Below are 24,054 nucleotides of genomic sequence, written 5' to 3' on the forward strand. Positions count from 1 at the left end.
GCTGAAGGCAGAGCTGGACACTTCTCCCTGGCCAGGGAGTGTCACAGTCTCCTGTGTGGAGGAGTGTGGCTGGTACCTGCAGTCCTCTCGCACTGAGCAGAACTGGACAGAGGCATCAGATTGCTTCTGCTGCTTTCTTTAGCTCACACATACCTCTTCCCCCTCAAACCCTACACACACTAGCCAGAGGCCCCTAGGCTCTCCCGCTCTCCATCTCTTGCTCGTATACAAATCGCTTGTCCTGTTTCAGTTCCCTCAATAGCCTTTGCATGAGGACCTGCCTCTGCTGCAGCCTGACCCCCATGGTTTGCATGTGCTGCTGGCCATGCTCAGGCTAGTGTCCCTGGGTCTGCACTCGGCTGGCGGCAGGCAGACATGCCTGGCTGCTCAGTGTCAGGGAAGGAGGCAGCAGAGAGCCGAAGAACAGCAGTGATCCCCAGCAGGCCCTCTGCGTGCCATGTCCTGCTTTGGGGATCCCCCAGGGCTGCAATGGAGTGGCTGGGGGAGGGAGCAGCACTAGGAAGCCTGGGATCTGTTCCCAGTTCTGATGCTGATTTAATGGGTGACCTTGAGTCTCTGCCCTGCTCAGCCCTGCAATTTCCCTAGCTCTGAAATAGGGATGAGACTTGCCTGAGTGAAGGGCTCTCTCAGGTCCTCAGGGACCAGAATGCCACTGAGCAGCTTGGAGTCAGTTTTGGCCTTTGCCACTGACTCCCTGCGTGATCATGAGCAAGTCTCCTTGCTTCTGTGTCTCCATCCGTACAAAGGGATAAATAACAGCATCATGCTGCCTCCTGCAGGTGCATAATGACTAGACTCCCGTGCTGGCCTAGGGCTGTGAGCCGAGCTCTTTGGGCCCACATAGATTTGGGGGGCTCTGGCAGGGAAGGCTGCTGTATCCAGACACAGCCTGCTGGAGCACTGGGTCTGGAGCATACTGTGTCTTCTCCCGCCTCTCACACTGCTTCTTGCCCTCTCCCTTCCTCAGCCCCCAGACCCTGTCTAGGCTTAGGCCCGTGGGGGCTGCGTTGACCTACTGAGCCAGTGACCGGAAAGGGGGCTCTGCTTGTCTGCGGGGAAGCCCCTCAGGCAAATGGCTTCTCTATTGAGGGCAAGATGGGCCTTCAGGGTAGACACAGCTGCCACCCGAGTGAGCCCTGCTTCTCCCTTCTCCAGCTGAGGGCTGAGTGACAGCCTTGGAAATGAGATTGCACATGGTCTGCTGAGCCTGCATGGGGGGGTGGCTGCTGACATACACCCCAACCTACTACCTGCCTCCTGCCCAGCCCAGCCAGGCCAGCAAAGAGCCTGGCCCTCAGGAGGGAGCTGCAGGCAGGGATACAGCACTGGGTTGGCTGTGGCTTCCAGCCACATACAGCCCAGGTAGAGTCAGGGCTCCCTCAGGCCTCATGGCTGCTCTGCAGAAGCAGGTGGGCTTAAGACCTACATTCAGGGGAGCCAGCTGGCATGCAGAAGGTCTTCCAGGCCAGTCAGCATTTGAGGCTGGCGGAAACTTCAGGGTCAGGGACATTGAGGGGGCACCTGTCTTTTACAGACCTTTCCTACTTGGAGCTGCACTTCCAAGGAGCTTGGCCACCCACAGGCCACAGCTGGTTGGATTCTGCAGAGCTCGGTGCCCCATGAGCTCAGCACCGCTGGCCAGACAGCCTCTAGCACAGAGCATCAGTGGCCAGACAAGCAGGTACATGTAGTGTGGCTGTTCTGCCCTACCCTTGCATGCTGTCATCTTCTCCCTGCTGCTCACAGGCCCTGCTGAGCTGATCAGTGGCCAGGCCTGGGCTTCGGCGAGCAGTCTAGAGGATGCTGTGCGAGGGACCCCATCCACAGACTCCTCTGTGCTGCAATGAGACACAGCTTTGGCCATGTGCCAGTTGTGGGACTCTGAGAGGGCAAGGTGCCAGTGCAGCATGTTTGAATACTGCAGGACAGTGCCTCAGCCTTTCATTGCTGAAGACGCCCATGCACCGCCAGCATATGCTCATGCCCCATGTGCAAACATGTGCCCAGGCAAGTGTGCACACACGCATGTATGAGGAGAGGCTGCTCATGCTGGTGTCTAAGCTAGTGCAGCCCCAAAGGATGAGAAGACTAAGTGTTATCCATGGGTGACGGGCCAGGAGGCCCCAAACAGTGCTGCCATTGTATGTGCAGAGTACAGCGGAGCTGGCAAGCAGCAGTCAGGGGAGAGTACTGGGCTGCAGCAAGAGTATGAGTGTAGCGGGGAGCCGGGGCAGCAGGTGCTGAGCTGGGTGGGGTGGCTTATGTGTTCCAGCCTGCCCCTGCCCTGCCCTGGCTCTGCGAAGTCCTGCTCTGTTGCAAAATCAGGCATAAAGGAAATTCCCCAGTGGCCCCCATGTTCAGTCAGGCTCTGCACCGGAAAATGAGCTCAGCACACTCCATGTGAGCACAGCCATCCCAGGCAGACTTGCTAGAAGGGGTCACCTCCCAATCCCCTCAGTGCCACTCTGGTACAGCCTGGCCTCTTGAGCCCTTCCTGGTGTGAGCAACAACCCCTGTCGTCTTGGGGCGCCTCAGGGTTGGGCCTGACCTCGCAGAAGCTGATGGTCAGAACGGGGACAGAGGGAGTTCCCAGGGCAGCATGTGCATCCTCCACACAGTGGGGGTGGGAGTAGGGCACTGCCAGAAGAGGCCCTAGGGCCGAGCTTGCGGGGTTCAGTGTAGAGGTCAAACCAATGTGGGGCAGGGCTGCTATGGGTGGGGTTGGTAAAGAGACAGGGACGTTGGGTTGTGGTCAGGCCTGTGCGCACAGGGTGGCCGTGAGGGAGGAACAAGGACCCCCAGGGAGTGGGCAGCTGCAGGGGAAGACGCCCTCTTGTTGTGGAGGCTCCTCTCCCCTCCACCCAGCTCAGGCATGGCCGGTGGGCTTCCTCCCACCGTTCTGAGCAGGCCTGGGCATCAGGCAGCCCATGCTGGAAGCGTCCAGCCCCAGAGGCTTTGTCGTGCATATGTTGCCTGCCTCGCCACTTGCTAAGCCCTGCTGTGGTCCAGGCCCAGTTCCTAATGGCCCAGATCTTGTGCTGGCCTGGAGCCAGGGGGCCATGGGGAGCAGTGCTTCAGGCTAGTTTTCCAGCTCCTCCTGTAGCCATCCTGGGGAAACTGGACTCCTTCTGAAGCACGAGAGCAGAACCCGAGTACCTCAGCAGAGCAGGGGGCACTGTTTCGTACGGACGGGCAACTACCCCACGTGCAGTGTGCTGCAGATAGGGGCCTTGCTGCAGGTTTTAGCCCCACAGAGGCAAGGGTCGCAAGGGTTCAGCGTTGGGAGCTGAGCTGCTCAGCCATCCCACACTCACTCTGCTCATGGGCACATCAGCTGGGCTCTTCGTGTCTGCCGTGTTACTGCAGGGTTCAGGGCCGACTACAAGCAACCGCAGCTTTCGGCAGTGTTGGGGTCACTGGTAACCATTCCCCTCCCTTTGGTCTTACGAGAAGACCTAAGGGTAGTATGACCTAGTGCACTGGTAGCCAGGACTCCTGGGTCCAAGTCCGGTGAGAAGGGCAATGTGGCTAATGGGCAGCTCACTAGACTGGGTGTCAGCAGACCTGGCTCTGCCCCTGGCCTTAGTTCAGGCCCAGTGGGTGAGCTGGGACAAATCGCCCCTGCCCCGGTTTGCCCTTCTGTAGGATAGGAATGAGGATCCTGCCTGTCAAGGGCTTTAATATCAGCTGGGAAAGCTGGGGTTGTCAATGCCCCTCTGGTCCAGCCCTGGCTGTGGCCATGTAGTCAGGAGCACCATGTCGGATGGGGCCATGCACTTCGGCTGGGACATTGTTACTGTTTGGCTTTGTGGCCGTGGTTGGCATCTGTGGGATTCTTGGACTCTGTGGCCTCGTGCAGCTCTGGGAAGGGTGTGCTCTGCGCAATGCAAACAGCCATGCAGCTGAACTCCCGGGTGGGGGGAGCCTGTGGGTAGGCTGCAGCGACAGGCTCACTGCCGGAGCCAGCTCCTTTTCACAGGGGGTATAAGTCCTCACCAGCTGGAGGCAGCTCAGACCTGACCTGCTGGGCAGAGGGAGGTGAGGGCTAATTGTCCTGGCTCCAGCCAGCCAGTGTGTGTGAGGTGGGGAGGGAGGAACCCATAGTCTGAAATATGAAGTCTGCACTGAAATCCTGCTCCTACACCTTCCTCTTTCCTTCTTTCAGGGGTAGTGTTGCTGTTAGCGGGTAAGTGGCACGGTGTCAGAGGAGTTACTCCAGTTTGACACCGTCACCCACACTGTGTTTGACCCAGCATGCTTAGATTCATTGCTGCTAGAAAGAGTTGCTGGCCCCACCACAGGGATCTGCATGCTGTTCCAGCCCCGGGGCCTGGGGGATGCCTCCCAGCTGTCTTGAACCCCCAGTAGAGTGGGTCTATTCTCACACACCCAAGCCCCACACTGCTTGCACCCAAGCCCCGCACTGTGCCCCACACTGCTTGAGACCTGAGTGCCTCTTTGGCCTCAGATGCCTAAAGCCCCTTCCCAGTTGCCCAAGGCTGCAGCAACCAGTGCTAATCCTTGAGCTGCTGACAAGCAGTTGCTGTCCTCTGGATGAGTGTGTTTGGAGCCCAGTCCTATGATCCAGTGGGGCCAGGGCTCAGCACTGCCCCACAGTGCTCCAAGTCGCCCTCCTCTGCAGGATCAGAGCAGCAGTGGCCCAAGGCCTGCTTGTGCCCCCCCTTCCACTCCCAGTATACCATACTCAGGTCTCAGTCTGCCTCTCCCACCACCTGTGCAGACAGGCTCGTCCCTGCCTCCTGCACTGGGACGTGACTGATGCTCACCCCGATGGTAGGAGATGGCAGCAGGAGAGGTTGGCCAGTCCACCCTGGCTCTGACACTCGCTGAACCCTACTGAATGCTCCTGACCCCACTGAAGCCCATGTGGGGCAGACAGGAATGGGTGGCTGTAACCAAATCTCCTCGCAGGCAGCACAGTAGGTGCTGTCAGGCCTATCTAGGCTCCCACTGAATCAACAAACATGATTAGTGACTCAGTGGGAGCAGGATTGGGCCCCCATTGACAGGGGAAGAGAAGCTGGGCCTGGAGCTGGCTGTGTCTGGCCTGTGCTGTTCCCATGAGAAGGCTGAGCCAAGGGCCGTGTTGGAGTGGGGACGGCTTGTCATCCGGGCCAGCTGGGACTCCACTGCTAGGGAAGCAGGCAGGCTGGGCCTTTAACAAGCTAAGTAATGGTTTGGCCCTTTTGCTGCAAGGAACAGACCAACCATAGCTATAACATGACTCCCTGATGGGGCATCAGGGCTCCTCCCCACGTGACCCATCCATCCCTGGCTCCCAAACCCTTACGTGACCCATGGGAACCTCCCAGGGCTTAGGCATCCTCCTGCCAGCCAGGGCCTGCTGGAGCTGCAGCCGGGTTTAAAGCCCATCAGGCCTGCAGAGGTGAGACTTTGCAAAGAACATGCCCCCACTCCCCCTTCCATCTGCCCCCAACCCCCCAGGGCCTGCGCAGGAAGGGGCAGATTCCTGCTGGAGTGCGTGGCCCCCTGGGAGGATGTGCACTTGCAGAGCAATGGAGGGTTGGCTGCTCTTCCTAAGAAGCAGCAGGCAGCTCCAGGCCTCAGCTCGGCCAGCCAGGTGCAGCCAGTGAGCTCCAACAGCCTGCTCTTTGCTTCCTCTGCTCTGTTAGGAGAGCTGGACCTGAGGTGCAGGGCATGCCTCCAGATTTGGCCTGGCCCGAGAATTAGGCTCCAGGTTCCCTTGGCTGCCAGCAGCAGTGCAACTAGTATGTTTTGTGACCTGAGTAAAATGCTGGAGGGAGGGGGGATGCCGAAGGACAAAAGCAGTCTGTGTTGCCTGCACCCGGGACTCAAAGTCCCTGGCTGCTGCTGGGATGGATTGGGCTGCCCAGCCCCCACTGTGGCACAGGGCTGCTTCTCCTGCAGTACTGTGGACTCTCTGGGAAACTGCCGCTCTGGTATCCCCTCCGAGTGGGCTTCCAGGGCCATTATACCACTCACCCTCCCCAGGCTATGCTATTGGATGCCAGCCAGGCAGGATCTGTCAGGGGCTGGAGTGATTTGCAGACCAGGGCCCAAGTTGGGATTTCATCCTCTTCCTAAGGGAAATGCCCATTAATTGCAAGTACATTGCATGCTCTCGGGGGGAGCCCTTGAGGGAGGGAGTCTACAGTGCTGATCCCAGCCAGGTGCGTACGTGTGTGTATGTTTGTGTTTGTGTGTGTGGCCCGACTGCTTGAGGTCTGACTCCCTCTCCTCCTCTCCTTCCAGCTGGGATGAGAGCAGCTCCATCAGCAGCGGCCTCAGCGATGCCTCTGACAACCTTAGCTCGGAAGAGTTCAATGCCAGCTCCTCACTCAACTCCCTCCCGTCCACCCCCACAGGGTCCCGGAGGAACTCTGCCATAGCGGTATGTGCTTGCTCCACATGCACTCACATGCAGGCTTGTTCAGGGCTTGCAAAGGAAGCGGTGCTGGCTGCCCTGGGAGGGGTAGCCTGTGGCCTGATGAGAGGGCAGTGGACTGGTTGTATGGGAGCTGGCATGAGCTCAGTGGGACCGAGCTGACTGAGGGGGCCTCATCATGTGTGGGAGCAGCGGGGGCTGGGACGTCCAGCGTCTGCTGTTCCCCACCAGGTGCTGGTCAGCCTAGACCCTCTGGCATCCCACCTGCTGAGGAGGAGTCTGGGCCACTGTAGTGAAGCTCTCGTGTCAGCCCGTGTGTGCAAAAAGCTGTGCTGTAACTGGTCCAGTCCAGGCTCCAGGTTGTGCACGAGGTTGGTGGTTAAGGCACTTGGGTTCTGTTCCTGGCTGCGCCAAGGACTTCCTGGGTGATCTAGGGCACGTCACCTCCTCCCACATTACAGAGGAGGCACGGTACGGATCAGTGCCTGCCCGAGGACACACAGCAAGTCAGGCTGATGCTGGGCACTGAGACCAGACATCCCTGCCCTTTACACCATCCCCTGGCAATGCTGCCAAGGGAGAGTCCCATGGACTAGAGGGACAGGCACTTGTGTCCTCCCCAGGCTCCAGCTACCATGGCAGGGGCTGGTAGCTTCCTCAGGGAGGAAGCGGGGGAGCATCCAGTCACCCCTGTGTGTCCTCACAGCTGCGCACGGACTCAGAGAAGCGGTCACTGGCAGAGAGTGGGCTGGGCTGGTACGGCGACACCGACGACAAGGGCCACAAGAAGCTAGACTACGACAGCGGGAGCCTCAAGATGGAGCACGGATCCTCCAAGTGGCGGCGGGAGCGCTCGGAGAGCTGCGACGAGGTCCCAGCCAAGGGGGGTGAGCTGAAGAAGCCCGTCAGCTTGGGCCCACCAGGGTCCCTGAAAAAGGGCAAGACTCCCCCAGTGGCAGTGACCTCCCCCATCACCCACACGGCTCAGAGCACTCTGAAAGTAGCAGGTGAGAGGCGGAGGGGCTGTCGAAGAAGCTATCGGTGGCTCCCCGGGGGAGGGGGAAGCCCGGCCCCTGCCTTTTTTTGCTTCTGATTTCTGGAGGGCTTCATACCACCCAGCACGACCCTGAGGACCCGCAGGGGTGTTGCCAGCACCAGCACCAGCACCAGCAGGCAGGGTCTGGCACTGTGCAAGAGGTGGACCTTGTCCGTGAGCGCAGGGCTCCCCCTGGCGGCAGACACAGGGGCGGGCACAGCGGCTGCCGTCTTGCCCCCGCCCTGATGCTCTTAGCTCAGAGCTGGCGTTTGGGTCCGGCGCAGGGGAGGAGGGAGGTGGCTGGGCAGGACCCTGCCAGGGACAGGCTGTGTGGGGCATGCCATGCCTCACAGGTACAGCCCTGGGGGTGGGCCGTAACAGGTGCAGCACCCAGCCCTCCGATTTCTTCAGTGACAGTGATGCCAGGGGTTGGAGGGGAGGGTCAGGTTGTGGTGGTTTCCTGCTATGGTAGAACAGAGCAAAGCCTCCTGTATCCCCTGCTGCTCATCCTTCCAGGGTCTGGTACCCAGTGGGGAATTGTCCGTGCAGGAAGCCACCAGCACGGGCCCAACTGTGATCACAGACTTTATGTGGAAGCTGGCATGAACCGCAGAACAGAGCTGGGCCCATGTCAGCTCTTGTATGAGAGCTGCTTGCAAACCCCCACCCTACTCACTCTGGTCTGGCCGTACACTTCACCAGCTCAGCTGCAGGGTTGAGGGCCCCTGGTGTTTTGACCTTTTTCTGCTCAGAAGCCTGGCCCCGGTTCCCATGGTGCATCCAGCTCCAGCAGAGCTTCCTAGCCAAAGCCTTCACAAGATCTGGGCCTGGCTCCTGGCACCTGCCCATATTTGCTGGATGACTGAGAGCAGGCTCTTTGCCCCCCTGTACCTTAGGTCCCCATCTGATCCGATCCTCCTTTACCACTTTGGGGGATCTGCAGCAGAGAAGTGCTGCAAAGGGGCAGAGGTGTCAGTCATCCCTGTTGCATGGAGCACAGGCCCTGGCCCTTTCTGAGGGTGTCAGGCTCTTGGCAGACCCAGAGCTTCCCAGAGGCCCAGCCCCTGCTGGCCTGTGAGGCTGGGACACTCTCTGGCTCCCAGCACTTTATTCCCCTTTCTCGGCTCTTGCAGGCAAACCTGAGGGCAAAGCCACGGACAAGAGTAAGCTGTCTGTGAAGAACACGGGCCTGCAGCGCTCTTCCTCTGATGCCGGTCGGGACCGCATTGGAGATGCCAAGAAGCCTCCCTCAGGTCTTACCCGCCCCTCCACCGCTGGCTCCTTCGGCTACAAGAAGCCGGCTCCCGCCACCGGCACTGCTACAGTGATGCAGGCTGGGGGCTCAGCCACACTTGGCAAGATCCAGAAGAGCTCTGGCATCCCTGTCAAGCCAGTCAATGGGAGGAAAACCAGCCTGGATGTCTCCAATGCTGCCGAGCCTGGCTTCCTGGCGCCTGGGGCCCGCTCCAACATCCAGTACCGAAGCCTGCCACGGCCAGCCAAGTCCAGCTCCATGAGCGTGACAGGTGGGCGTGGTGGGAACCGGCCTGTAAGCAGCAGCATTGACCCCAGCCTCCTCAGCACCAAGCAAGGAGGCATCTCAGTGTCACGTCTCAAGGAGCCCTCCAAGATCGGCACAGGCCGGAGCACGCCAGCCCCGGTGAACCAGACGGACCGGGAGAAGGAGAAGGCCAAAGCCAAAGCTGTTGCACTGGATTCAGAGTGTGTCTCCCTGAAGAGTATTGGCTCCCCTGAGAGCACCCCCAAAGCCCAGGCTGGCCACTCGCCTGCCACCAAGGTGGCTGAGCTGCCACCCACCCCTCTCAGGTAGGAGCCAGGGACACTCCCTGCATTGCCCCACTGCCTAGGCCAGGGAGCCCTCAGCCAGGCCAGGCACTGCTCTGGGCTGCTCAGCTCACAAGAGCCCTTGAGCAGCTCAGGTGGCGTGCGGGTTGGCCTTGGGGGCCAACTTCATGCGATTTTGTGTCCCCACAGGGCAGCTGCCAAGAGCTATGTGAAGCCCCCTTCTCTAGCCAACTTGGACAAGGTCAACTCCAACAGCCTGGACCTGCCCTCCTCCAGTGACCTGCACCAGCCTCATGCCAGCAAGCTGCAGGACCTGCACCCAGCAGCCGGGCACCTTGCACCCTGCTTCACCCCCAGCCCTGCCCCCATCCTCAACATCAACTCGGCCAGCTTCTCCCAGGGCCTGGAGTTCATGAGTGGCTTTGCCGTCCCCAAGGAGGGAAGGATGTACCCCAAACTCTCTGGCTTGCACCGCAGCATGGAGTCCCTGCAGATGCCAATGAGCCTGCCCAGTGCCTTCTCCGGGGGCAGCACCACAACCCCTGCCCCAGCCATGGCTCCACCCACGAGTGCAGAGGAGGAAAGCAGTGAGCTGAGCTGGAGTGGGAGCCCCAGGATCGCACATCTGGACAGGTATGGCCAAAGGATGGGTAAGCACAGGCACTTCCTAAAGGGACTGGGCAACTGTGAGGATGCAGGGGCCATGATCCCAGAGCTGGAGAGGGCAGGGCCATGTTGCCAGAGCCTTCCTCCCTCACTGCTAGGAGGCACAGTACATCAGCCCTGTATCTCTCTCAGAGTAGATCGCCCTCCCACCCCTCCCAGGGCTTCCAGTCAGGTTATTCTGCAGTCCAAGGAGAATGGTCTTGGCAATGTCCAGTTCTGCCCCTGGGGGCTGACTTAGTGCCTTCCCCCCATGTCCTGTATCTGCTCACTGGGTGAGCCCTGTAGTGCAACCCTTGGCCCCCAGGTGGGCTGATGATGTGTCCCTAGGTGGATATGGCCCCAGGACTGTTCCTGTCTGCCCTCTCAGATGGGCATAAACAGCCCACAGAGCCAACAGTGACTTGTATTGCTTTTGCTCTCCAAGTGCAGACCAAGACCAGAACATACTGCCCAAGAAAGGGCTGAAGTAAAAGCTCTCCCCAGGCAACTGTACAACACCCTGGCAGGCATAAAGGGAGAAGAACTAACTCTGCTTCCCTGATGAAGGGCTGAGGCCTAGGGGCTAAATGAATTGCCCAAGGTCACACAGGGAGTCAGGGGCAGACCAGGGAAATGAATCCCCCCAGCCTTTCCATCCTTGGCTGCTGGGACCAACCTTCTGGCTTCCAGCCTCTGTCACAAACAGGGGGCTCGCAGCTTGGTTGCCCAGGATGATGGGGGTTGGTCAGAGCACATGGAGGATGTTTTGCCTGTAGCAGCAGGGCACCAGCTCCCATTGACACGCAGGGTAGCTGGGTGGGGCCTCCAGAGGTGCAGCTGCTGCAGCAGCCCTACAGCCAGCTTCCCACATGCCCTGTGTCCTGGTGCTGGAGTCAGTATCTCAGTAGCCTTCATGCTGAAGCCAGAAGCCTGCTCCAATCTCCAGATCCCATGCAGGGCCTTACATCCGAGCAGAGGGAGCGCTGCCCCAGGACATGAGTGGATAGGTTCCCATGGCTGATCTCTCCCTTGGCTCCACCAGGTACCAGATCCCATCCCAAGAGGAAGCCAAGGAAAGGCGACACTCGCACACCATCGGAGGGCTCCCGGAATCGGACAACCAGTCAGACCTGCCCTCTCCTCCCGCCCCCTCCATTTCGCTGGTCGGGAAAGGCCCTCTCACCAATATCGGTCAGTCTCCTTCTCCTCACCCTGCCCACTGTTGGGTCAGGCCCTGCTGGGTGTAAATCAGCACAGCTCCGCTGGCAACAGCCATCAGCCCCAGAGCTCCAGGGGCTGAGCCTTGTGGGGACATGCCGTGCAAGCCCAGCCTCACACATTCCAGCGGGCCTTGCAGTGTGACCCGCAGGGTGGAGGCTATTCAAAGGCCTTCCCAGCCTTACCACTTGCTGGGTCTTTCCTGGGGACTCCCACCTCCCTTGGTTTATCCACTGCAGCAGGCAGTGTTCAAAGCGCAAAACCCAAGGCAAAGTCCTGGATGCTCCAGAGATCTCTGCAGCCAAGACTGGTTTGTGCTGGTTTCTGTTGGGGTCAGGGCACCATGCAGCAGGTAGGCTGGAGAGCTGTGCTGAGACACAGCCACCTCCTGCACTGGAAGCCACATTGCCATATTCAGACACAATAAGCTTGGGCCTAGCACCACATGGGCACAGCTCTCCTAAGGCTGCCTCCCAAACTAGAAGCCAGACAGCCCTGCTCACATGGATTTGGAAAGTGTCCAGTTGCACCCCCTCTGCACACAGCAGAAATCTGCCTGCAGCTGGGTTTTCAAATTTGGGACAAAGTCCTGTTTCAGAAAGTCCTTGGAGACCCCAAGACACAGCTTCTGAGAATGTGGGATGGTTGGTTGCATTATTGCCTGTGGCTCCCTGTCTGGGGAGCCCCTGGACATATAGCCCTGGAGAAGCACAGGTCAGTGCTATTCACAGGGGGAGCAGGAGTCTGACTCTTAAAGCAGCTTCCAGCCTCTGCAGCAAGTTACCCCCATGTTGCCTGGAGGCTCATGGGCCCTTGGGTGTCCTGCCGGGCAAACCTGGCTTTGGCCTAGGCTCCATTCTGCAGCTCCGGGCAGAGCCAGCACAGGCAAGCTGTCAGCAGGCGCATGAGCCTGGGTTATTGCACGCTCAGCAAGCCTGGGCCCAGGACTCCACCCCATTGCTCCTTGGGTAGAACTGGTCCAGACTGACACCAGTGTGCAGGCCAGGCCTAGGCGGTTTACTCCTGTCATTCATGGGGATGGAGAGTGGAATTGAGCCCTGCGGAATTACTCCTGATTTACACCAGGACAGGTAGCTTTGAGCGTTAATCTTTTGTTTCCAGGAGGCACCATCCACTACAACCAGTGGGCCAGCACTGGGGGAGGGGCAGGTGCAGTCAGTGCAGCCTGAGCAGCTTCACTAGATTCCTGATGACTTGGCCAAGCTGGGTCTCCAGCCCAGTGACCTCCTATGTATAGCTTCCTTCCTTCCCCCTCCCTGTCTCCCTGCTCCGGCTGAGCTCTGGCTCCTCCCCGCCCCATGCTCCCTGCCACTCAGCTCCCCTAGGCAAGGCTCATGGGAACCAGCACGTTTCTGACCCCGCCTCTCCTCCCCCCAACCTGCCTTCTCCTTCCAGTGAGTCCCACCGCTGCCACCACTCCGCGGATCACCCGCTCCAACAGCATCCCCACCCACGACTCCACCTTCGAGCTGTACAGCACCTCCCAAATGGGCAGCACCCTCTCCCTGGCAGACAGACCCAAGGGGATGATCCGCTCGGGCTCCTTCCGGGACCCTGTGGACGATGGTGAGATTCTGCCGCAATCCTGCTCCAGCCATGGGGACAGGCTTCTCCGCCCCAATGCCCTGGTGCAGTGAGAGGTTGCACGGCTCCCTGCCCTCCCCTCCCTGGCCCTGCACATCCTGGTAGCAGCAGCAATAGCAGGCAGGTGCTTCTCATCCCAACCACAGTGTGTTCCGTTCACAAGCCTCCTACCATGGACGAGAGCTGTGACAAGAATGGGTTAATATGGCCAGGCAGATCCTTTCCACCACAGGGGCTTCAGGATGAGTGAGGGGGATCCCTGTGGGCACCAGTAGGAGACAGGCTAACCAGGCCACAGACTGTGAGAGCAAGGCCCTGGGTCCCACCTGTGTCCACAGCCTCCTGCTGAAAATCTGCCAGCTCCAGCCCTTTCCCAGAGCACAGTCTCTGGGGTCCTTCTGAAGAGGAGTCAGGGAGGAAGAGGGAGCAGAGAAGCTGATTCAGAGCCAAGAACTGAGGCTGGCCTGGGGTTGTGAGCCCAGGCTGACAGCAGGTGCTGGCAAACTGCAGCGGGCAGGGCAATGCACTGGGCCCAGGAAAGGGAGTTTGGGTGGGCAGGGGCACAGATGTCTGTGGGCTTAATCTGCAGGGAAGTGGAGCTGCACAGAGGGCACAGTGTAGGGTGTCAAGCCCCAGGGACTGTCTTCAGCTTTGCCTCCAGCTCTGAGCTACCTGCAGCCATTCCTTCCCATGTGCTGTGCCTCTGTTTCCCCATCTGCCAAATGGGTGCAATGATACTCAAGTCCTGGGGGCAGGCTGTGCTCTGGATCATCCCTTCAGCTCTCCAAGCTTGTGACTGGGCAGTGCCAGAGGCAGGCTGCGTGATCTCCCAGGGCAGCTGCCAGATGTAGGCAGCTATGCAGGAGCCAGATGCGGTCTTCAGGGCTCTGCCACGCACTCTACCCACCAGAGATCTACCTGCCCATGCTTCCCCTGCCGTACCCCATAGACCCTGCCCTGGCAGCCAGCCTGCATCTGCCGCATCCTGCCCTTTGCCAGGGCCTGGGGGAGACATGTCTTGACTCAGGTGTGTGTGTTCTCTTGCAGTTCATGGATCCGTGCTGTCCCTGGCGTCCAGCGCTTCCTCCACTTACTCCTCAGTAAGAGCTGCCCCTGTGCTCCTGCCTGGCTGAGCCAGGATGTGCCTACTCCCTGCATGTCTGGGGCGTGGGGCTTTATCCTGTCTGGTGCATGTGCCTGGGGGGAGCAGCACTCCAACAGCAGGGGAGGCTCTCGGGGGCTGGGTGCACAGGACATTGGAGCTGGGTTGAGTGCTGTGCATGTCTCTGCCCCCAATCTCAGCCTGCCCATGCCTCACCTCCTCCTCCCTCCTAACTGCCTGCCTCTGTCTCTTCCTGCTGCGCCGCGCTCTGCCAGGCTGAGGAAAGGATGCAGTCCGAGGTACGGAGAGCCCCCACTCCTCCTCCTGCGCTGCCTGCTGCTCCTGGCCCTGCAGGGGCTACCCACCTCTCCCCACCTGACCTTTCCCTCCTGCTCTCTCCTGTAGCAAATCCGCAAGCTGCGCCGGGAGCTGGAGTCATCCCAGGAGAAGGTGGCCACCTTGACATCCCAGCTGTCAGCCAACGTGAGTCCTATGACATCAGGAGCAGCTCCAGTCCACATGCCTCAGCCTGTTCTGGGGTCTGTCCACATCTCAGTCTGTCCCTTCCAACCCAGTCAGACCATCAGCTCCCAGCCAGCATACTCCCCCTCCCTGCTCCAGTGCGCAGCATAGTGTCTGCACTGAGCTGTCCGGTCTGTTTGCTCTTGACAGCAGGAGCAAAACCCTGGGCACTGAGCAGCATAAAAACGCCTGCTAGTCACCTCTTGGTGCCCGGCAGTGACCAGCAGAAGGCAGTGGCATGGGGGCTGTCCTGCCCCCCTCAGTGAGTGACTTGACCCAGTGTGTGACCCTTGACCTCCAGCTGTGGCTGCTCTCATCTGCAGTTCAGCACTATCTGTCCTATGTCAACACAATCTGGACCCCATACCAGAATGGCCTTGGAGCCACCCAGCCATGTAGCATTAGGAATCCCACCCCTCAGGGCCACTAAGAGCCACACACTCTAACTTGCTTGCCTTTTCCAGGCCCCTTCCCTGGGTGCTAACCCCGGTCATGGTACCTTTACTACAGGGCTCTATCCCTCAGCCCTTCCCACTGCAGGACACCTGCAGCCTAGCAGCCACTGCTCCAAGCAACCAGCCCAGCCTGGAGATACCACCCCCATGTAAGCTGGCAGACTCCTGGACCTGCCTGGCACTGGGCTCAATGAGCTGAGCTCCTCAGTCCCTGGGTACTGAGTCACCTCTCCTTACCTTCCAGGCTAACCTGGTAGCAGCTTTTGAGCAGAGCCTGGTGAACATGACATCCCGCCTGCGACATCTGGCTGAGACTGCGGAGGAGAAGGTACGCACAGAAAGGAAGAGTGCAGGGGCTGGTGGTGCTGACCATGGCAGTTAGAAGCCTTGTTGAGCCAGACCACAGGTCTGAGCTCCCCAGTAGAGCTGAAGGATCTCAACTGGGTGGCTAAACCTGTCCGCTGCAGCTGGCTGTGGGTGCTGGAGCAGAGTGCGGGCACCAAGCAGTGGGAACCTATTCCAGGGATGTGACCCAGGCTGCAGAGGCAGCTGCCTCCTTCCACAGTGGTGTCTGAACCTAGGCTGGGTCCTGCAGAGCCACCCCCGCCTTGGGTCCTCATGCTGCTGAGCCTGCCCTTCCCCTCCTCTTCACCAATCTGTAGCAAGCTAGTGGGGCATGGTACCAAGGAAATACTGGAGGGGTCTTCTGGCCAGTACTGGAAGTCTTGTCCTTCTGGGCATCCCCAGAGACTTCTGGCTATCAAGACCCTGGAGACCAGTAGTCCTCAGCTCAGCAGTGGGCACTTGCAGTGGCAGGGGGGTAGCATATGCTAGGGCACTGGGGTGTGTGTGGAAGTGGCGTGGGTGCCCCTACTGAGGGGCACAGACATATCCTCCTGGCTTCTCCTCAGGACACTGAGCTGCTGGACCTGCGAGAGACCATTGACTTCCTGAAGAAGAAGAACTCAGAGGCCCAAGCTGTAATCCAGGGAGCTCTGAGTGGGACTGATGTCACCCCCAAAGGTAAGGTGGGGCAGTGGGCCATGTTCCTAATGCCCAGGGACCAGCACAGGCACATCATCCAGAGTCCCTGGGGTCCTTGCCTGGGTAGGACACACCTCTTTCCCTGGTCTGGAAAGTGAAGGAAAGTCCTCTATCCCCAAATTGGGACAAAGAGAGCTTACTTAGGTGGATGGGTCGTGGAATAAAGAAAAAGCACACCTGTCTCTTCTCAAGAGAGTCATTTTATTGGAAAGCTAAACATAAGTGTAACTAGCATTCAGATAAGGCAATGGAAATACAAAAACATACTCACACCTGGGAGGATGGGTATAGGCCAGACCCCAGGAACTCAGCTCTTGTTCAGTTCTTCCAGCAGCTCAGATCCCTGATTCACCTCTTCCCCCCAGGTTTACAATCACAGATGCACAATCATTAATGACTTGTGACTATCTACAGCCTGACTGGGTATATGTTAACAGAAGGGGTTGATCATGAAGACCACCTCCCTAGCTAAGTGAAAAATGTATGATAAATACTTAACAGCTGTTTAACTAGGATGGTCTCAGATGGTATCAGTTAGGTTTCTGAGAGTGAGTGCTATTCCTTATGGTAATGGGTTTCAATTGCTTTGTTTGTGTTACTATGGTCAAACACTTAAGTCAGTTCTTTCTTGTTTACATCAGCAAAAATGTGGACTCAGCCTTGCAAGCCTGTCTCTTTAAGAGGTTTCCCAAAGTTTGTTTCAGTCCCTATAATGGAGGCATTTGTGCCAAGGTCTTTAATGTATTCCTTACAGGAAGGCTTGGAGGACATGCAGTCTGGAATCTAACTGACTAGAGCAACAGTGGCTGGGGTTGAGAGAGACCCCTCCAGAGTCTGCCATTCTCTACAGTGAAAACAGCTCCCTTGCCCAATCTCAGCTTGCCTAGTGCTTCAGTAGCAACAGCAGCCCGTTCATCCCAGGCAGGCACTCAGAGGATTAACATAAATTCACTGCCCAGGCCAGCATATCCAGCCGTCACCTGAAAATCCAGGTTCAAACCTTGTCAGAGTGTGGGGCTATGTCACCACTGCAGTCTGCTGAAGCTGCCAGCACTTTGCTGCAGCCTCATGCTGCAGAGTCGCAGTCGTTCCAAGGACACAGGTGTTTTCAGCGTTAGCACACATGTTTGGTGCTGATCTGGTGTGATGCTTACATCCAAAGTCTGCACAAAGCCTGGCGTGAACTGAGAGTTGCTCATTTCCATTGGTTCAGTCATACCAATAGAAAGGCCCCCTAGGAAACTAAAGGACCATCAGATGGTGCCAAAGGCTCTCCAAAGCCACAGATTTAGGGAAGACAACCTCTTCAACAGGTTGGGAGCCTCGGAGTACTAGGTGAGGTGAGAGCAGAGTACAGAAATTTCCAGGAGGGCTGCTGCAGAGGGTGGGGCTCCAGAGAACAAAGCTCTTACACTCTTGGCATTGCGGTGAGCAGGAGACAGAAGGGATGTGGGCACAGGGCCTGAGAACTGATACATCAGGCTGCTTATAATGAGGAGGTTCTGAGTCTCTCCCATTTTCCTCCCTGGGACCCCAGAGCTACGCATCAAGAGGCAGAACTCCTCAGACAGCATCTCCAGCCTCAACAGCATCACCAGCCACTCCAGCATTGGCAGCGGGAAGGATGCTGATGCCAAGAAGAAGAAGAAGAAGAGCTGGGTAGGTTGTGGAGGGGCTGGAATGAAAGCATGTGGAAATCCAGGCAGGATCTGGCCAGGGGTGCTGCTGTGCTCTTGCAGCAGATGATGCCCATGCAGCTTGGGGCAGTACCCTTAGCACATCTCCCCCAAGGCAGTTACTCTGGGATACCTGGAACTGCTGTCTGCCCTGTGGGAGTGTACGTGAGGAGTTCCTGTGGCAGAGCTGTTCTGGTATTGGCTTCTGGCAGAAGCCGAATTCACTGGCCAGGTGTGGAGCTCAGCCTTCTCCAGCCCTCTCTGGGAGCTCTGCAGCCCAGTACCATTCCTGAACGGGCATCCACCATCTTTCCCACCACAAGCATTAGCCCTAGCCAGACAGAGTAGGGACTAGTCTGATGGCCTCACCCTTACACTAGCACTCCTGGGCTCAGTGGGATGGTCACCCTCCATTCCCAGCCCAGACGAGGTCCCAGCTCAGGCTGAGGGGCAGCTGCAGGAGGCCAAGCTGAGGAGACTTCCTAGCCAGGCACTGACCCAGGTCCCCAGCAGCTCAGTGCAGGCAGGTCTCAGAGCTGAACATGTGATTAAGTCTTGCTCTGTTTTTTTTCCTCCCCCAATGCTGACCTCAACCTTTTTTTTCCAGGTATACGAGGTAAGTCTTATACTGCTCCCTCCCTGTCTCCCATGTTATGCTCCCCTGTCCATGACAATCACTCCATTTCCTGTGGGACAGCACGTACGGAACTAATCATCCCATCCATTACACCGGTGCTAACCTCCCTCGGAGCATGGTCCATCCATGGTACCATCTGGGCCACCTGCTGCGCCAATGTCAGGGCACTGCTTCCTTATGGTCTGGCTAGCATTAAAGCCAACTTTTCGGTGCTCAGCTCCTATTAGGCTCTCACCAAGGGGAGTGAGGCACTGATGCCTGAATTGTCAGAAATGACCAGCACTGCTGGGAGTGCCCAAGTTCTGGTCCCTGACACGTCTTCCTCCCGGCGGCTGTTGTTCAAAGATCATCTCAGAGAGATGTTCCAAAGCAAGGGGTTTCCATGCAGACATCTCTACCTGAAGTGCTCTGGCCTGGCCTGTGCTGCAGCTTGGGCTGAGTGGTCCAGTCACACACTTGTCAGGTGGGGTGTCTAGTAACACAGGCCATTTTCCAGTGCTCCTCTTTTGCCAAGAAGAGTGATGCCCAAAAGGGCTGGCCAAGCCCACTGGAGCCTTAGTGTTATGACCTTCTTAGGACTGCAGTAGTGCTGGCTATGCTGGTACCCTGACCATCAGCCATTGCTTCCAGATGACTGCCTTCCCACCTTGAAGCCACAGCGCACACAGAGCAGGTGGGAGGAAGGAAGCTCTGTAAGCTCCTCGTTCTCTTTTGAGTGACTGCATACAGGCGTATTCTCACTGGCGGGCATGTTCCTTGCCCTGTGCCCTGACTGGAACAGTTTGCCTTAGCAGGGCCTATAAAGTGTGCCTTCATCCCACCTACTCCTGCATCCGTCACTAAGCATATAGTGGATGACACCCACTCCCTGTTCCTCAGTTCCTCTGAACCACCTGCCTGGAGATGGAACTTCTTCTGCTTCCTTATAGCTTCGAGCCTCAGGGAGCACATCGAACCTGTAATTCTCCCTTCTCTCCTTTCTTGTGCTCTTCTAACACCTTTGCCACCCCCGGCTAGGATGTCTGAGTTATTTTCTTCCAGGCAGAGCCTGCAGTCCTTTGCCTGTGGCATGGCCGCATTGCCCAGTGCGAGAGCCCTCTCTCTTACCCTTTGAGACAATGCCAGTATCTTGTGGCTTCAGTGATACTTCTAGTTCATTCACCCATTCACCTTGGGTCAAATGTATCACTTTCCCCTTTCTATCCCTTTATTGCACTCCTGCAGTGGAGGTAAGGAGGCATTTTTTTCTTGGATCAACAGCCTTGCTCAGAACTACCAACTCCTTCAGCTTCTCGCCTTGCTCTTCATGTGATGGGCTGATCCCAGGACCAGACAGCCAATACCACTTCTGCCCATGCGAGGCCTGTATCCCCAGCAGTTCTGTCTGTCACTTCTTCAAGCCAAGGACCAGAGAAGACAGAAAATAAGCTTCAACTGTATTCCCCTGGCAAGACACTTGGTTCAGTGTCTGGTCCAGGGCCTTAGCTCAGCACTACACATCCCTTGGCCCTGGGAGCAGGCTAGCTGCTTTAATGCCATAAGGTTTCAATCAAGATCTAGAGGCAACTATCCCAGCAGAGGCTAACAGAGAAAGTTTTCCTCCTCTTTACATTGCCAGAGACATGTAGCCCTCAGGCAAAGGCCTCTCACAAGGGAGTTTAAGACTCCCAAGACTTCTTACCTCGGACAGGTGATGGGTGAGGCATGTGAAGACCTGGGAGCTCTGACCTCAGAACCACTTTCTTCCCCTTCAGCCTCTCAGATGCTCATGATGATAGAAGCTCCATGTTACTGCCATCCAGCACTGATGCCCATGGATCTGGATGGATGAGACAAAGGGAGCAGTCCCACTCAGGGCTGGTTGAGAGAAGGAATTCCTATGCATCTTTGCCCACTGAGAGGCCAGTGCGCTCAGAGATACTGGCAGCACTTGAACCCAAGCATTCACAGGTCGCACACAGTATTGTTTTCCTCATGCCATACCAGCCTGCATCCAGCCTGACCTAGCTTCACGCACATTTCCATGATGTCACACTCTCCAGCACCAGACTCAAGGGCCACTCTTGCCAGGCTTAGCACTGGCCCTCCTCTTTTTGGGGTGCCAGTCAGAATCTTCCTTGGCATCAGCTTACCCCCACCTCCCTGCCATCATCCTGTCGACACTCGTGAAAGAAAAACAGCACCCAGAGCGGTGTGCAGACTCTTCACATTTCAGCACAGTACCCTGCAGATGCCTGCATAGCCTGTCTGGACTTGAATGTCCCTCTGCCAGTTGGAAATCCCATCATCCATAGCCTGCACTGGGAGCTCTTCTGTTTCTCCCTAAGATACCATAAACAGGCAGTCTTCATTGCAAGAAGGCAAGCCCTCCTCTCAGCTAAAACCTTGGTTCAGTCAGTGGCATGACCCTCAGAGGACAGTGAGAATTTCCAGAACTCACGAAAAGTTGCAAACACCCTGAAGATTTCCCCAGAGGGAGAAGTCATACTGCTGGATAGACTTACTGCTCCAAACAAGGCCCACAAGATTGGCCTTACCAGACAAGACCATACACCAAACCCCTGCATCTTGCCACCCCACTACCAAGAAGGCACATACAGAGTCCCATGCTGGGGGTCCCAAATAGCTCTTCCTCCCTGACATTTGTGACAGCTACCTTGGCCTTTCACCTGCCAGTCAATTATTGGCAAGTATTGCCTCATTTGGACACTTCAGAATCCATTAGGGCCTGTCTGGAGTCTCTCCCCAGGTGAGGGATCCAGCTCTGCTCTGAGCCCTGAGCTTGGTTCTCACAGTGCTGGACACTGCATTCACTTCCATGTCTTTCCATGAGAAGAGTCTTTCTGGTAGCAGTCATATCAGTAGGGAGGGTGGGTGAGATTCCACCTTCATGGCAAGTCTCCCTAAACCACCTTCTTTCTAAATAAGAGGACCTTCAAGACACATCCAGAATTCCTACCCAAGGTCCCCAGGGTCTGTCATTTGGGATAGCGAATTAACTTGCCAGCATTCTTCCTGAAGCCCCATTATTCACAAGCAGAGGGATCCCTGCAGTCACTGGATGATGAGAGTTTTCACTTCCTACCTCCAAAGGACCACCTGTTCAAGAGTTTCTGTCGCTCTTAGTATGTGTTACCGAGAGATCCAAGGCACAGCAGTATCAACCAGAGGTTGTCAACTTGGATCTTGGGCTGTATAAAACTATACTAAGAGAGCACCAAAGTGAACCTGCCATATCAAGGTCAATAAGGCTGTGCCGGAGCTCAGGCTACTTCCATAGCATCCCTGGGCGGTGTTTCCATAGGTGGTACCTTCAGGGCAGTCACTGGAGTTCTGTTCATACCTTCACAGAGCCATTGCAGAAGCGTGTAGGGAAGATGCTGCACTTTGGAGAACAGTTGTTCCTCGCTCTTTTCCTAGAGAGACCTGAAGAAACACCTCCAGGCACATGAGCACTGCTCTGGAGTCACCAACCAGTGAAAATGTGCAAATGGACAGTTCATTGAAGGAGCAGATGAAGTTGCTCATCAGTAACTCAGGTTCTTTGAGACGCATTGTCTACATACACATTTGATTCGTGCCCTCCTTCCCCTCTTCCTCATCATCAACTTTATAAAGGACTCCGTAACTGAGGGGATGCTGAAGAACAAGATGCACATGCTTCATTTTGCCCCCTTGGCACAGTGGGCACAAGGAGATGTAGGGTTCAACCATGGTCTCCTGTTCCTGCCAAAGCAAACATCTCGGTCAGAGCCCAGGGGTATGAGACACACCCACACGGGAATGTGCATGTCGATAGCACAGCTCAAAGAATGGGCAGCAGTACAGCTTGGAGAACAGTTACTGGGAAGAAACTTTATTTTCACTAGATTTCACAGGCAGTATTGTGAGATCCTCTCATGCTTACAGCAACATGGGAAACCTTGCTTAGAGCAAGGCAGCTCCCACCCTGACTGCATGACAGCCATGCTGCCTCTCTCTGCGCCTATGCCCCTGCTCTGTAGAGAAGAGTGTTGATCTCAAGCAGTGCTGTGTGCTTCTGCCTCCCATTGAAAGTGCTCTCAAAGGTCTGGGACCATTTTTAGGTGATGTAAAAAACTCTCAAAAGCCTCAAAGCCCAGATTCCCTGGAGGCAGCACACTCAGGCTTGAAGGGAAGATAAAACCCACATGCCCGGGTGTAGCAGTGTGGAGTCCTAGGGGTGGCCGTGATCCTCTCTAGTGCCCCCTACCATGCCAAGTCAGTGTTAAAGCACCCTCACATCTCACCCGCCACTTCTTTGATGTCAACAATGTATAAGGGAGGCTGCCTTTTGGTCCCCTCTGACACGGTGCTCTGGTGTATCTCGGTCTGTGTTCTATTTTGGGTGGCTCGGTGCACCCCAGCCTTATGGGCTATGCGTGGCTCCAACCGCCCCGTACCACGCCCCAAGCCTCGCAGATGTCCTGGACACTGTTTGGTCAATTTCACTCTCCGCGCCCCACAGGCACTCTCTGGCTTGTCCGGCAGCCTGCGCCACACTGGCGCTCTCGGGCTTCTTGCCTCAGGGCTCAGGTGGCCGTAGCCGTGCCTGGCCCCCAGATCCCCTCCTCAGGTCTTAAACCTCCTGTGGGGCTCGGGCGGCCTTGGCCTTACCTGGCCCCCCCAATCCTCTGCTCTGTCTCAGGGCTGGGGTCAGTGCATCCCTAAATGTTGTGCCCTCTCTGGCACCAGGGTCCCCACGCTACCGTGGAGCCCCTATGAGGCCTCCTCCAACCCCTACTAGCCTCACCCGGTCCTCCGATGTAGCAACAACAAAACCAACAACGCAAGCCCCTGCACTATAATACAGAGCTAAACCTCACGGCTAAACGTTCTCCAAACCACACCGCAGCTCTCACCCGTGTAACTAGCAGCTTGCACATCCAGGCCTTTTTCTCTTTCCCACATTCAGGGCCGAGCTCTTTTCCTTAGTCAAGCAGTACTCCTTCTTCTTGGCTGCCAGGTGAGAGAGCGCTGGCAGCCGCCAGCCTGTGTCTTCCCGGGTCAGCCCCGCCCCTTCCGGTCAGCTGACGCACCAGGCCTGGGCCCTTAGCGCCTCCTGGTTGCCCCTAGCAACCAGCACCTGAGCCCATCCTGCTGCTTTTCCAGTAGCGGCACCTTAGTGCCCCGCTACACCAGGTCAGCAAGGGGCCTGGCACCAGCAGGGAGGGCACGTGTCCTTTCTCACTGAGGGAGCATGTTGTGTGTTCAGTCCTTCCAGGGCTTTCCCTGTTCCTGCAAGGTGAACCAGGAGCAGGTCTATTTTAATATTAAACACTACTAAAGTTGAAGCCTCCAGGATGCCTCACAGCCCCATGACTGCAGGTGTCCAGCCTTCCTTTCCCTCACGAGATGAGTGGTACATCGTGGGGGATGGAGTCTTCCTGGGGAATCCCGCTCACAGACAGCAGAAGCCTGAAGCGCTTGAGCTGCGGCTCCCAGGCCCCACGGCCTCTTTGCACAATCTGATGTTTCAACTTTCATATTGCACTGAAAAGGCAGCATTGGGGGGGGGGGCAAATCCCCTTCCCCCACCCCACTTTTCAAATCAGCTCTGCTTTCCAGGCCTAGACATCCTTGTGGGCTTGATGACAAGTGGGATTAGTGCCCAGCCTCATGGGCCTGCCTCTGTCCTCTTTGTGGCCATTTGGCCATGAGTCCAGAAGGAACAAATTCAAGTCTAAAGCTCCTTATTTATTTATTCAGCAAATGCAAATCCGCGAAGCCAAGCAATAGCCTCCTTATTAGCTGAGTTCAAAGTTATTAATCCACTTCTTAGTTTGTAGTGATTTGCAGTATTGCTTGCATCTCTCCACAAATGCACCAAAGCTCAAGGCAAGGCCCGATTGATCAGAGGCAGCTGGATGTTGCCAGCTGT

At 57.0% G+C, this 24,054-nt stretch overlaps 1 protein-coding gene across 4 annotated transcripts in view; it reads left to right on the top strand.

Annotated features, from left to right (window-relative positions):
- NAV1 (neuron navigator 1) overlaps positions 1 to 24,054 on the top strand; it is a 249,249-nt gene that overhangs the window by 211,044 nt on the left and 14,151 nt on the right. For 3 of the 4 annotated variants that reach the window (XM_019546382.1, XM_019546385.1, XM_019546386.1), the window contains 13 exons: positions 6,277 to 6,415; positions 7,116 to 7,416; positions 8,579 to 9,272; positions 9,441 to 9,884; positions 10,939 to 11,087; positions 12,531 to 12,701; positions 13,767 to 13,819; positions 14,097 to 14,120; positions 14,227 to 14,304; positions 15,043 to 15,126; positions 15,710 to 15,821; positions 17,380 to 17,501; positions 18,126 to 18,134. In XM_019546382.1, the coding sequence (XP_019401927.1) occupies positions 6,277 to 6,415; positions 7,116 to 7,416; positions 8,579 to 9,272; positions 9,441 to 9,884; positions 10,939 to 11,087; positions 12,531 to 12,701; positions 13,767 to 13,819; positions 14,097 to 14,120; positions 14,227 to 14,304; positions 15,043 to 15,126; positions 15,710 to 15,821; positions 17,380 to 17,501; positions 18,126 to 18,134 (2,380 nt within the window). The remainder of the gene's footprint in view (positions 1 to 6,276; positions 6,416 to 7,115; positions 7,417 to 8,578; positions 9,273 to 9,440; positions 9,885 to 10,938; positions 11,088 to 12,530; positions 12,702 to 13,766; positions 13,820 to 14,096; positions 14,121 to 14,226; positions 14,305 to 15,042; positions 15,127 to 15,709; positions 15,822 to 17,379; positions 17,502 to 18,125; positions 18,135 to 24,054) is intronic. The other variant, XM_019546384.1, reaches the window with a different exon arrangement.

The sequence above is a fragment of the Crocodylus porosus genome, unplaced genomic scaffold (genome assembly GCF_001723895.1).
Source record: "Crocodylus porosus isolate Cpor-Errol unplaced genomic scaffold, CroPor_comp1, whole genome shotgun sequence".
Taxonomy (NCBI): Eukaryota; Metazoa; Chordata; order Crocodylia; family Crocodylidae; genus Crocodylus; species Crocodylus porosus.